General features: G+C 36.7%; 1 protein-coding gene across 1 annotated transcript; it reads right to left on the reverse strand.

Moving 5' to 3' along the window:
- Window positions 1-6,125: 6,125 nt before the first annotated feature.
- On the reverse strand, window positions 6,126-8,028 carry LOC115994531 (protein MOS2-like). Its single transcript, XM_031118730.1, has 2 exons — window positions 6,510-8,028; window positions 6,126-6,412 (listed from the first exon to the last, which is right to left on the reverse strand). The coding sequence occupies exon 1, from the start codon at window positions 7,852-7,854 to the stop codon at window positions 6,562-6,564; it is 1,293 nt and encodes a 430-aa protein (XP_030974590.1). The 5' UTR covers window positions 7,855-8,028; the 3' UTR covers window positions 6,126-6,412; window positions 6,510-6,561.
- Window positions 8,029-13,051: the final 5,023 nt, after the last annotated feature.

The following is a 13,051-nucleotide window of genomic DNA, read 5'->3' on the forward strand; positions in this document are numbered from 1 at the left end:
TCAATGTGTTTTTTTTTTTTTGTTTTTTTTCTTCTTTGAATCAAATAGTGTCTTTTTTTTCTTTTGTTAATCAACGCTGGGTTTTTTTCTTTTTTAACAAGTGGTGGCTTTCACCTTTAAAATGTAATAATAAAGAAAAATAATATAATAAAATATAATATGAATGATGTGTTAATTTTTATAAGACATTATTCTTTTCTTCTTCTTTTTTGGATATTGTACCCTTTTTTTAAATTTCAAAGACCAAATCAAAATTTGTTAAATTTGAGACCAAAATCGACCCTATAATTTACCCATGAAATAAAAGCACCAAAAGGTGGAGACAAATATTACAATCCAGGAAATCGGATGACAAGTACAAGTAAAGTTATCTTTATGCAGCATAGTAGGAAGAGAATCGCAATCAAGAAGTGGATTCCAAATTAGGGAAAATTCTCAATGGGACTTGGTCACTAAGGACTATACACTAGAAATAGTTTTTTGGGAATAGTTCTAGGAAGGTGATATCAACACTAAAAAATGATGGCAAAGAGTAAGGGAATAACACTTGTATCCCTTCTAAGTACAAGAGTACCTAGGAAAAATACACTAAGAGATCTAGGATCAAGTTTATCATCTCCTGGACCTAAGATGTGAAAATAGAAAATACACCCAAAAAGCTTAGGAGATAAATGGAACAAGACTTTAGTTTACCAGGAGACAAGATAATACGAGGGATATAAGCACCAAGGCCAACGGAAGGCATGCAATTGATAAGATAAGAGGCTGTTGGCACTGCATCACTCCAATATGATTTTGGAAAACTACCATGGAATAAAAGTGCACAGGTATTCTCCAAAAAATGTCTCAACTTACACTTTTGCACACCATTTCATTGTATGTAAACATATAAATGAATTATGCATTGCATGCCGTGACCATCAAGAAATTGAGAAAAAAAATTGCATCAAATATAAACGCGCATTATCAAATATAAAGATACAAATTGAAGTATCAAAAAAAATTACAAAATACCTAAAGCCCAAATATGATGGAAATCTTTTATTTATTTTTGATGTTTTTATTTCTTTTTGATGTTTTTATTTCTTTTATATATATAAGTAAAACTAAATTTCATTAAAGAAAAACAGGCATAGCCCAAGTGCACAAGACGTATACAAAGAGAATATGATGGCACCCTCATTGCCTTTTTGGAACCCAAATATCTGATGTACTAAGTGAAAAAAATTATTGACACAACTCACTCTTAGACACAAAGGACAATCTATGATGCTTCCTCAATTAAAACGCTTCACATTGCATGGACACAACTTGATGACATGAAGGAACTAACAGCTTCAGGATCTAAAGAGAAGGATGACTGAGAAGACAATGATGCTAAAGGGAAGAAACGGATGAATAAAGGGTACTTGAACAGGAAGAGTTGCATAAATCAAGATAATAAAGTCCGCCACCAATCTAACCGTCATCTAACCGTGAGAGATCATAAAAGATGCAATACAAAGGTAAGAATATTGCAACACCAGTTTACTTACAAAAATGAGACTAAATGTAAATTAAGGAAAATATAGGACTGAAGATCGTGAAAAAGTGGAAGTAAGGTTAATATTTCCAAACCAGAAACATAACTGGCAGAGCCATCTACCAAAGTAGTGCAAAAAAGACTAGTTAGATGCTCAAGATATAAAAAATCCCAGTCATATGATTAATCTCACCCAATTCAATGACATAGGGTTCTTGGGTGGCAAGACAAGCAATGGGAGTATTTATCTGAACTGGAGTAGTAGCAAAAGACACAAAAAAATGAAATTGCAGAGACAAAATGTGACTACTCTTCCCCAAGAATGGAAAGTATGCTGGTGGTTGAGGTCAGTATAGGAGACACTTAAGCATTCTCCTCCTCTTCAAGAGTAACTTGGTTAGTAGTGGTTTCCCATAAAGATCCCAACAGAAGTCTACCATCTGATGCTCAGAATGATAGTAAGTGCATTTTAGGGAACCAAGTCTTCTACCACAACCTTCTTCCCCTTACTCATGACCCCACGTCCTCCAAGACCACACCTAGAAAATCTAACACACCCCATAGAGACAAAGGCAGGTTTGTTACGAGTCAGTGTAACTGTATTAAAATCACATAAGGAGGTCTACTTAAGTCAACCAAATGCTTCACTCAAAGAAGGTCCTTACCATAATCTGTGACTTCACTAGATCAAAGGCCAGAGACAAACTAGAAAAAAATAAAAAATTGAGCTACATGCATATGATCTCTTTGTTTTTACATGGTTTTAACATCAGCAAAGATAAGCTTGTAAAGATTGAACTCTTCTCATATATCCTTAAATTAAACGCAATAATCTTCCAAAGAGAAATAATTTAGAGCATGGGAGAAGTAATTCTAATGAAGATCATAAATGCATTTAAGATTATTGGGGACTCACATTTGGTGACTCCTTCCCTTTGTTCCTAAGTTCTCTCCTTTTTTGCAATTAATTTTCTTCTTTATTCTTTTTTATTTTTCCTTGTAATTTTTGGACTGCTTTGTGCACTTTTTGCATAAAGTAGCTTTTTCAATTAACATCTTTCTTACTTTAAAAAAAAAAAAAAAAAAAATTATTGACACTAGAATGCAGTTCCTAAGCCTGTTTCCACACAATTTTTTGCAGTGAATGAATATACAACAACTTATCTTAAACTCTGTCGTTCCATAAAGAACTCCTAATCTGTGCATTCTCAACTTTCTAATAAGCTACTTAATATTTGTAGTAGAAGGTAGATCGTTAGTCAGATGGTGAAAATTTTCCTTCCAAGTAGAAAGGCCTCAATAGCTTAAGCCCACTGTGCATAGTTCCTTCCATTGAGACAAATTGAAGTAATAGAGAGCATATTAGCAGAGGATAAATAATTGAATTGTATACTCTCTTTTGATTCCATAGCAAGACTTGATCAAAACAAACGAAGTAAATAAAGCAAATAAAGTGTGGGCTCATGAGAAACACTAGAGACTAGACAATCAAACAATATTAGAGAGCTAACATTGTATGAGTAGTACCATTGCATTGTACTCTTCTAGAAGCTTCTTAAAGAAGTGTCTGATACTCTTCTAGAAGAGTCTAGCATATCCTCTTGGTAAGGTGTCACTTATGAGGTGTCCCCCACTGTCTGTCTTTGTCAAGAATATTCTCTATTCCTTGTAATCAAAGCTCGAATATATGTGGAATATAGTGGCTAAGGGCTGAGTAAGATTTTCAGCTCCTCTCTTTGAATCTTCTTACTTGAATTCTCTAAATATCTTCCACTAACAAAACAAGAGTGGGCAAATTTAACATCATAAACCTGACCAACCAGTGTGATGCTTACAGCAAAAAGGCTTTTATTTTTTATCAAGAATTGTGCCCTAGTTTTGATGTAAGGCCTTCTTGGCACCTTTCATAGGCTATTTTAGTTATTATATTATTGTCTTAGTATTAAGTTTCATTAGGTCAGAAAGTTGTTTGTTCGGTTGTAATTCATTTTTACTTAATGGGCTGCCAAAGGCCAATGAGGCTTATTTTATGTTTTGTGTCCTTTTCCTAATTGATTTAGAACTTCTTAATTACTTTTATTTATTATTAAGAGTCCTAGTGTTTTTAGGAAAAGGTTATTTAGAAGTTCTAGTCCTTCTAACTCAACTGTAGTGTTCCAACAGAAACGTCCAGGGTTCAAATCCCTCCCTCCCCCAACTAACAAATTATCAAAAAAGAAGCTCTAGTCCTTCTAGAAGTAGTAGTGGAAACAACCTATAAAAGAGTCTTTTTATGTATTCAATAAAAGAGAGATATAAAGAGATTGAATTAATAAAAATTCAGTAGCATATATTTTATGTTTTGACGGTGTCATTGCCTTCTCCTTGCTGAGTGCTCCTTCCTGAGTGTGATTGCTTGGGAAACCTTGGTGTTATTGCCTAGGACTTATCTTTCTTTATTTCTCGTTCAATTCACCATTTTAACACCAATAGCCCCATCAAGATCCTTTGTTTTTTTTATTGATTAACCTACCAAAACCCTTAAACATCAAACCCTAATGACGCAAGGAGAGCAACAAAATTTATTTCAAATTTTATTATTTGAAATAAAATAATAAAATTTAGGCATTAATATTGTTTAGGATTTTATGGAATGCAATTATGGTTTTATGTACTCCTGAAACCTATTAAAAAAAGGCTTCAGGAATAATTTTGAGAAATGCATTTTGAATAAAATTACTTATTAAAGATGTTTCTCTAAAGCTTGGTGGTGATTCCAATCAATCTAAGGTGGTGAAGTCTAGGGCTCCTTGTTTTTACCCTTTTGCTTTCCATTTTCTATCCTAATTGTCCTAAATATACATGGACCATATCACCATAAGATAATTTCTTGCAAAATGTTTCAAAATGCACCGCACGTCATCAGCTAGTACTAGTTAGCTGTAGGAAAAAAAAGGGTATCTTGAACTTGCATTTAATAAAATTTAAACAATTCAAATTGCTTAAATTTTGTTGAAAACACAATCCTTTCAAGATTTCATTATTTATATTTGTTTTACCATTATTTTAACAATTGTGGCAATAAAAAATCTTACATGAGCAACTTGCACAAAAGCTATCTAAAACACCTCATAATCTGATATAAAACAGGTAAGAAACAATTTCAAATCAAGTTATAACAGTTAATGAACACAATACTGGAAGGGAAGAAAAGGTAGAAGACACAGACCTGTTCACATTCCTTTCTAGAAAAGCAATAAACTATCCCAGACTCATTATTTGAATAAGATTCTTGGGTGAATTCAGCAATTTCATCAATCACCACCTTACCAACTGATGAATTTTGCCGCACCTATAGTTCAAGACAAAATGATATCTCATAAATTATTAATGCAGAAATATTGAAGGCAATATATAAACAAACACCCACTAAAATCTGTACCATATAAAAGAGATTCGGCCTATTGACAGTGCTGACAAATTTAATACATTTAGGAATGTGCAGCATATCCATCAGATCAGTTTGGACCTTCTGTGTCGCAGTTGCCTGAAAAACATATGACAAAGACATAAACTTACATAAACAACGGCATATTAGAAATTAGAAATTGAAACTTTGGATATTTTTCTTTAATGATGACAAAAAAAAAAAAACAATGAAGACATACAGTCAAAGCAACCAAAGGAACATTAGGAAACTAAGTCTTGAGGATGCCAAGATTCTTATAGTCAGGTCGAAAGTCATGAGCCCACTGACTGCAACAATGTGCCTCCTGTAAAGTAAACCATATAATACACAACAACGAGTTGCGCAATAAATAAAATTACAAAATGGTTCTTGTGGTTGGGCCCAAATGATGGTTTGTGACTTTCTAAAATTTTTACTATTCTGGTACTTTTTGATCTTTACTTTTACAATATATTTTAATTAACTATCTACTTCGCTTTAATCATTGCTGCATTTGCAAAAGTAGTAGTGAGACTGTAGCACATTTGTTGCTGCATTATGAAATTGCCTATGGAACTTTGGACTTTAATCTTTTATGTTTTGGGGTTCTGTGGATAATGTCCAAAAGTGTGGTTGGCTACATCAAGATGGAGGAATTGGTTTGGTAAACATTTTTCTTTTGTCTGGAATTTAGTTCCATTATGCCTATTATTGTTAAAGGGTGGACTTCTGTTTCATTAATCTCTTGGCATTCATGCATCAAACTGCACTAATCTGATCACAATGGGGTTATTGCAGGAGGAATTTGAAGAGCATGCAGAGAAAGCCAAGACCCTGCCAGAGAATACGACAAACGAAAACAAGCTTATTCTCTATGGACCAGTGAACACCAGTAAGTACCTGAGCCAAATTGTACGCTCATATTAACTCATTGTTAGTCTTTGTACTCATGTTGCGTTATAAAAAAAGTCATGGCCTTTTATATCTGATTTGCAGGCCGTCCTGGAATATTCAACTTGAGGGACAGAGCAAAGTGGGAGTGAAGAAGACTACTGTAGTCTAATGATCTGAGAGGTCTATGCTGCCCAACCTGAACAGCCCACTCACTTATATAAATTCAAGCAGAAACAAAACAGCTCGAGCTAAACCAAAGCTTTGTTAAAGCAGGAACTGTAGTGGGTTTCAAGGATTTGACTAGACATAATTTATAATCAAAAGAAACATACTTAGTACGAGTACAATTGCCATAACCACATCTAGTAGAAGTACCTGATAAACCTGATTCATTCACACCATTCAGAAATAACTCATTACCAGTTTGAAAACTACAGAACATTATTTTCCATTCAATTTAAACATTTGAACACAGACATCAACAAGATATCAAGCAGATGCGGCAGCTTCTTCCAGCAACTGTTTAACCTTGGTGATATAATCAATCATCGCTTCATCCTTGGATTTCCCTGGTGGAGAAAACGTTAAAATTTTCTTAGTACAGGCCACAATAACACAGAGCAACTAAATTAACTAGATTGTTGCAACTGATCAGTAAACCATTACCTTCAACAGGAATAGGATTTTGATAACGAAAATTGTTTGAACTAATAACATATCAATATCCGAGGTAGGTGGGATCCCCGATATACTCAGCAATTTGATCAAGCCGCACATTTACATAGTCATGGTTATTGCCATCCTGAACCACAGCAGTTTCTTGTTCCAAATCCTTGCTAACAAGACTTCCAAACACACCCTCATGCTTACCATACAAAACCAAAACAGGTCCCCCACGGCGAGGCAGTGCAGTCTCAAGAAAGTCTTGTGACACACCTTGGATTAACTCCCTACTCTCATCCATCGATACATCACACATTCTCGGTCCAACTACATCCACAACCTCCCCTTTCTTCAAGTACAATCTTCCCCCTTTCAAATCCTTGCTAATTATCCTAACCCGAATGTGACTCTTAAGCCAAGAAGCCTTAATGCTAGCGGTCTTTGTCGTTGTCGTTGTGGTTGTCTCCATCTTCCTCTTTTTCGAATTTGATGCTGCTTCTCTCAATTTTTTCAAGCAAATCTCCTCTTCTTTAGACCCCAATTCAGCAAGATGTTCGAGTCGAACTTGCACTTTCTCTTCACTCTTAGAGAGCTCCAAAACAACCTCAGACTTACTCTCCAAGACCTTAACGATTCGACCCTTCAAACCCACATCTCTCCCTGCAATTACTCTAACAATTTTCCCAACAGAAAACCTAAATGGCTCGTCCACCTTCTCGACAAACCCTAACCCGTGCTTCCCAGTGTGTCTCTTCTGTACAACAATTTCAACATCCTCTTTAGCGTTCTTCCCAATCCCTCTCCCTTCTTTCCATCCGTATCCGGCGAGCAAAGCCTTGCCGAAACCCTCAACCGGCGTATCATCAAACTCTTGAAAACCATTATCTTCAGGTAACCTCTGCAAATCATCCCTCAGCTTCTGTAGCATCATGTTCTCCACACCCGAGCGAGGCGGAGGCGGAGGCGGAGGCGGCAGTTCTTGTTCGTGGACGCCGCCGCCATTGGATTCGGATTTTGGGGTTTTGTTGTTGCGGATAGTGAGGCCGTAGGATATGGCAGTCTTGTCATCGAGGGTGTCAGGTGCCGCGGCCTCGAAGGAGAGTGGCTGCGCGGCGGCGGCGGCGGAAGAGGAGATCGGGAGTTCGAGATTCTTCATGCGTTTGTGAGGTCTCCATTCGTTCTCGATGGGAGCGATTACTGGAATGGGTCTTTTGGGTTGGGTGGTTTTGGAAGAGGCGTCGAATTCGGTAATGAATTGAACTTGCTTGGAATCTTCGGAGGGTTTGATAATGGGTTTAGGTTTTACAGAAGAAGAGGGCTTTTTGGATTGCAGAGAGAATTTCATCATCTTCTTCGAAATCGACTAGGTCAATCGGTGTGAAGATCACGGGTGGTAATCGGAACAGCCCTTCTGCCGTCAATCGGTGTGACTGAATAAGAGAAACGAGAGAAAGAGAGAGAGATACCAGAGAGGAGTAGGCAGGGCGGTGGCTTCGACTGGTAATTTCGTGCCACAGTCCCCCATTTTTTTTATGTTTTCAAATTTTAAATCAATCCATCCGGGGTGTTTTTTTTTTTTTTTTGGGACACCTAAGAAAGCCAGGTGTAATTAGTTTTTATTGGAATATTTATTCTAAAATTTTTTATATATTTTAGCGTAATCATATTGGGACACCTAAGAAAGCCAGGTGTAATTAGTTTTTATTGGAATATTTATTCTAAAATTTTTTATATATTTTAGCGTAATCATATAATTTTTATATTTTTTAAAATAGTTAATGTTAGATTATTTATTTTATATTATATATTTTATTAAAATATTTATTTTTATCAATTTTTTTTTACTCTCTCAAATTATCTATCTCTCTTTTTTGTTTATATAATAAACAAATATTAGAAAAATAAATGTGAATGTGAATAGTAATTGTGTAAATTTATATAGTTACAATAATAATAATTTTAATTTATACAATTTTATATGAACTTATGTGAGTAATTTTAGAGTTGCATGTGTAAAATTTACCTCTTACTGTATAATACATGGACTAATAGGTCAAGAATTATGTTGAGTCAAAGGAGACAAGGGAAAGAAAAGAAAAAAAGTTTTTTTCTTTTTTTGGGGGGGGGGGGGGGGGGGTTAGAAGAAAAGAGGTGAGAGAAAAAAAATAGAAATTGTTTTTATAAGTCCTAACAATTTTTCATTTTCCATAAGAAAACCCTTTGGGGTGACCCACAAAATGCTAATTAAGAGTTTTGATCAAAATTACTCATAGATGTCATGAGGTATTAGAAACCTCAACTTATTTATTTGGCAATATTGTGGGAGACTTCCAAATTATAGTCTAAGTTGTGCAGGCTTTGAATCAGATCTTAAAATGTATTGGGTATACAGTTCTATACTTGGCAATTTATTACCTATTTATATAAATAGTTTATACCCAGTTACCCAATATAATAATTTTCCCATCTTCGAGTCCGTTTAGAAACAATTTATTTAGCTGAAATTGAAAACTTTTTATTGAAACTGAAAATTGATATTGAAAACTTTTTGTTGAAAGTACTTTAAATAAAGGTAAAAACTAGCTGAAATAGAATAGTGAGATCCATAAATAGTACCAAAAAGTGTTTTAGGATCTGTAGGGTCACAATTTGGGGCCCAAGCCCAAAATGTATGAAGTCTTAGTCCAACGAGCCCAATACAATGAATTTATATAGAGAATGGGTTGAAAACTTGGACCTTAGCGAATTAGATGGTCGACCAATAGGTTTTGGTGATAAAGAAAGAAAGACAACATAAGTTTTCTAGGGAAAGATGTCCTCGAATTTTACCCGATGAGGTTGATTCTTAAATGCCGTTCTTAGGACTTTGTTACAAGTCTGGTCTCTAAATTTGTTCCTCTTCTCTTTTTCCCTTCTCCTCCATTTTATACTATCTTCCTCTCATTTTCATCATCCACGTGTAGATTTAGATTTAGATTGATAGTACTGATACTTGTTCCATCAACCCTTCCCCAAAGTCTTTGGAAGTGGTTGTAAGGCTGAAAAGCTTGGTTCAGTTAGTTGCAGAGCATTTAATGCTATAGTAGCAGCTTTCTCTTAGATATTTCCACTTCTTCCTTTGTCCTGTTCTTTTTTAATACTTATCATATTCCATGGAATGGTCCGGAGTATCACTCTCAATGGCAGACCATTCCCTTTGTCCTCGGCCTTGCCTGACCGAGGAGGAGTCCTTCCTCAGACTGGGCCCTAGGCCCAACATATACCTAGATATGGGCTTCCTAGCTTTTCGCCCCCATAATAGCCCATTGGGATTCTTCTTTTCTTCTCCATGAGAGGAAAGAAGGATCTCGATGTGATAATAGTCCCTTCGCGCCCATTTTACACCACTTCTGATTGCAAGATATCTTTTAGTTTATCCAAGTCGCATTCCTGACGTTTCGGTACACAAGGCGCGCCTTCATTAATATCTTTACGAAGTGACTCAGATCCAACGGTTGAGGATTTCTTTGGAAATTGAGCAGGATTCATCTCGCCCGTAACTCTTTCTTTGAAATTCGGGCGAATTAATTTCCACTAGATTTTGCCTTCTATATAAGACACCTTGGGGGAACCGTTCTTCCTCATCTACAAATCCTTGAATTCTGCAGGAATCTCAAGTTCTTAACCCTTCAGACATTCCCAGGGACCCTACCGTGATGGTGATTAAAGTCTAGGGAATGAGGTGGCCAAGGATAAAGGTGAGGGCAAGGAAACCAAGCCCTCCTCAGAAACCAAGGATTCCGCCAAGATCTAGGATGACGCAGTTAAGGCAAGGGAAGCAGAGGCCAAAGACGTTCCTTCCTTTCAACCGAGCAAGAAAGAAGTCCCTCCTCCTTCAGCCAAAACCCAAAGTAGGTGTAAATCGTATCAGATTTTTGGTGCGACAAAGTTTAGGTCTCACCTAGCGACATAAATCATGTGTGCACAGATGTGAAAACGACCCAAGGTTGATCAAGTAAATCAACAAGGACAAGGATAGACAAGTTCCCTGTTTCTCAGCCTTGATAACAGAACATCTTGTAGTTAGGAGAAGAGGGGTCCATCAAGCGTTTCCGCTTCTTCTTCTTTCTCATCGCCGATACCATCCATACTGGCTCAATTGCTGCTAGAACAAGATTGTGGATCATGTGTTTCCGCTTCTTCTTCTTTCTCATCGCCAGTACCATCTATACTGGCTCAGTTGCTGCTAGAACAAGATTGTGGATCATGTGTCTTCGCTTCTTCTTCTTTCTCATCGCCGGTACCATCCATACTAGCTCGATTGCTGCTAGAACAAGATTGTGGATCTACCATTCCTATGAGCTTTCTCTTTTATAGTTAGCTTTTGAAACAAGCCTACTTAAGCCACTTTGTATATGATGTACTTTTCCTTCATTTAATTTAAAAAAAAAAAAAAAAAAAGGGTTACACTTCTTACTTTATGAATCTTTCATTTTTCTGCAATAATTATTTCATGAATAGGTGTGTTGGTATTTTTTCCTCAAATGGGACTTAGAATTGATGCTGTTAACGGTAACGAAAAGTTGTCACCCTGACTTTATTAAAACCGACAGTAGCACCCGGCCGCTAACTTTAAATAAGTTAACTATGTAGAAATAATCAGGAAAATAACCGTGTGCTCTATACTGCGAACAGTGCAACCATCAAAGAATGTGGAATTTAAAGCAAGTGATCCGAGGAGACCATCGTGTACTAAGGTTCTGTTCAACATTTATGATGATGTCATAATGTTAATTTCCCTTGAGTGTCTGGTCCGAGGACCTAGGCACATCTTTGGGTTCTGTTTAAGCATTTTAAAGAGATGTCATAGTGTTAATTTCCCCCGAGCATTTGGTCCGAGGACTCAGGCATGCGTTAGGTTCTGTTTAAGTACTTTATAAAGATAGTATAGTGTTAATTTCCCCCAAGCATCTAGTCCAAGGACTCAGGCATGCGTTAGGTTCTGTTTAAACACTTTATAAAGATGGTATAGTGTTAATTTCCCCCAAGCATCTGGTCTGAGGACTCAGGCATGCGTTAAATTCTGTTTAAGCACTTTATAAAGATGGTATAGTGTTAACTTCCCCCAAGCATCTAGTCCGAGGACTCAGGCATGCATTAGGTTTTGTTTAAGCACTTTATAAAGATGGTATAGTACTAGCCCCACTTCGAATCATCTTTGATTTGTAGTGCCATCAACATGTACCATTCTGGACAAAGGATCCCACGCAGCAAGACCATGTCAACTAATTTTCCATCTATGAGCTGTGTTGCTGTCATTTCATCTGATGAGGGTTCAGCGATCTCGGCCACCAGGTCCGTGAGAACCTGGCCCTTGACGGAGGCACGAGATATGTACTTGATATTAAAAGCCCCCAATATTGTTCCGTACAGAGCAATCCTCCACGTAGCATGCGCCACGGCCAAAATGGTCTCCTCCACCAATGGTCGATATATCGCTATCTCGCCTTGGTATGTTGAGTGTTCAACTCGCTAAAACACTAGGTTCCCACAGACGGCACCAATTGTAGAGTCACAATTTAGGGCCCAAGCCCAAAATGTATGGAGTCTTGGTCTAACAAGCCCAATACAATGAATTTATATAGAGAATGGGTTGGAAACTTGGACCTTAGCGAATTAGATGATCGATCAATAGATTTTGGTGATAAAGAAAGAAAGACAACATAAGTTTTCTAGGGAAAGACATCCTTGGATTTTACTCGAGGAGGTTGATTCTTAAATGCTGTTCTTAGGACTTTGTTACAAGTCTAGTCTCCAGATTTGTTCCTCTTCTCTTTTTCCCTTCTCCTCCACTTTATACTATCTTCCTTTCATTTCCACTGTCCACGTGTAGATTTAGATTGATAGTGCTGAGACTTGTCGTATCAGCCCCTCCCCAAAGTCTTTGGAAGTGGTTGTAAAGGCTGAAAAGCTTGGTTCAGTTAGTTGTAGAGCATTTAATGCTATAGTAGCAGCTTTCTCTTAGAAATTTCCATGTCTTCCTTTGTCCTGTTCTTTTTTAATACTTATCATATTCCATGGAATGGTCCTGAGTGTCACTCTCAATGGCCCCTGGGCCCAACATATACCTAGATATGGGCTTCTTGGCCTTTCGCCCCCACAGGATCCATGAATAGTACCAAAAAGTGATGTGAGACTCATGAATAGTAGCAAAAAATAAGCTTAATAGTAAAATAAGCTGACTTTAAACTCTAATTTCAAACGCAACCAAAATAAGGTAGTTTGTTTTCACACTAAAGCTAACCCTGAGTTGTTTATGTTCCAAAACTTGCACCACAAATCTAACCTCATATTCTGCACAAAAAAACTTGACTTGAAGCTATTGTATTTTTGAGAGAAATAAGTCCGACTTTTTTCGCACAAAAAACTATCCTAGAGGTGTTTTGGGTACAATGTGATTATTGTATTCAAATAGACCCTAAACTATACCCGCTACAATGTGATTATTGTATATAAATGGATCTTTTGTTGAACAAAAAAATGGGTCATAATTAAGACGATAGGAT

The sequence above is a fragment of the Quercus lobata genome, chromosome 6, assembly GCF_001633185.2.
Source record: "Quercus lobata isolate SW786 chromosome 6, ValleyOak3.0 Primary Assembly, whole genome shotgun sequence".
Classification (NCBI taxonomy): Eukaryota; Viridiplantae; Streptophyta; class Magnoliopsida; order Fagales; family Fagaceae; genus Quercus; species Quercus lobata.

Excerpts from the sequence above, each read along its gene's own strand:
- LOC115994531 (XM_031118730.1), bottom strand. The coding sequence starts at position 7,854 with ATGATGAAATTCTCTCTGCAATCCAAAAAGCCCTCTTCTTCTGTAAAA.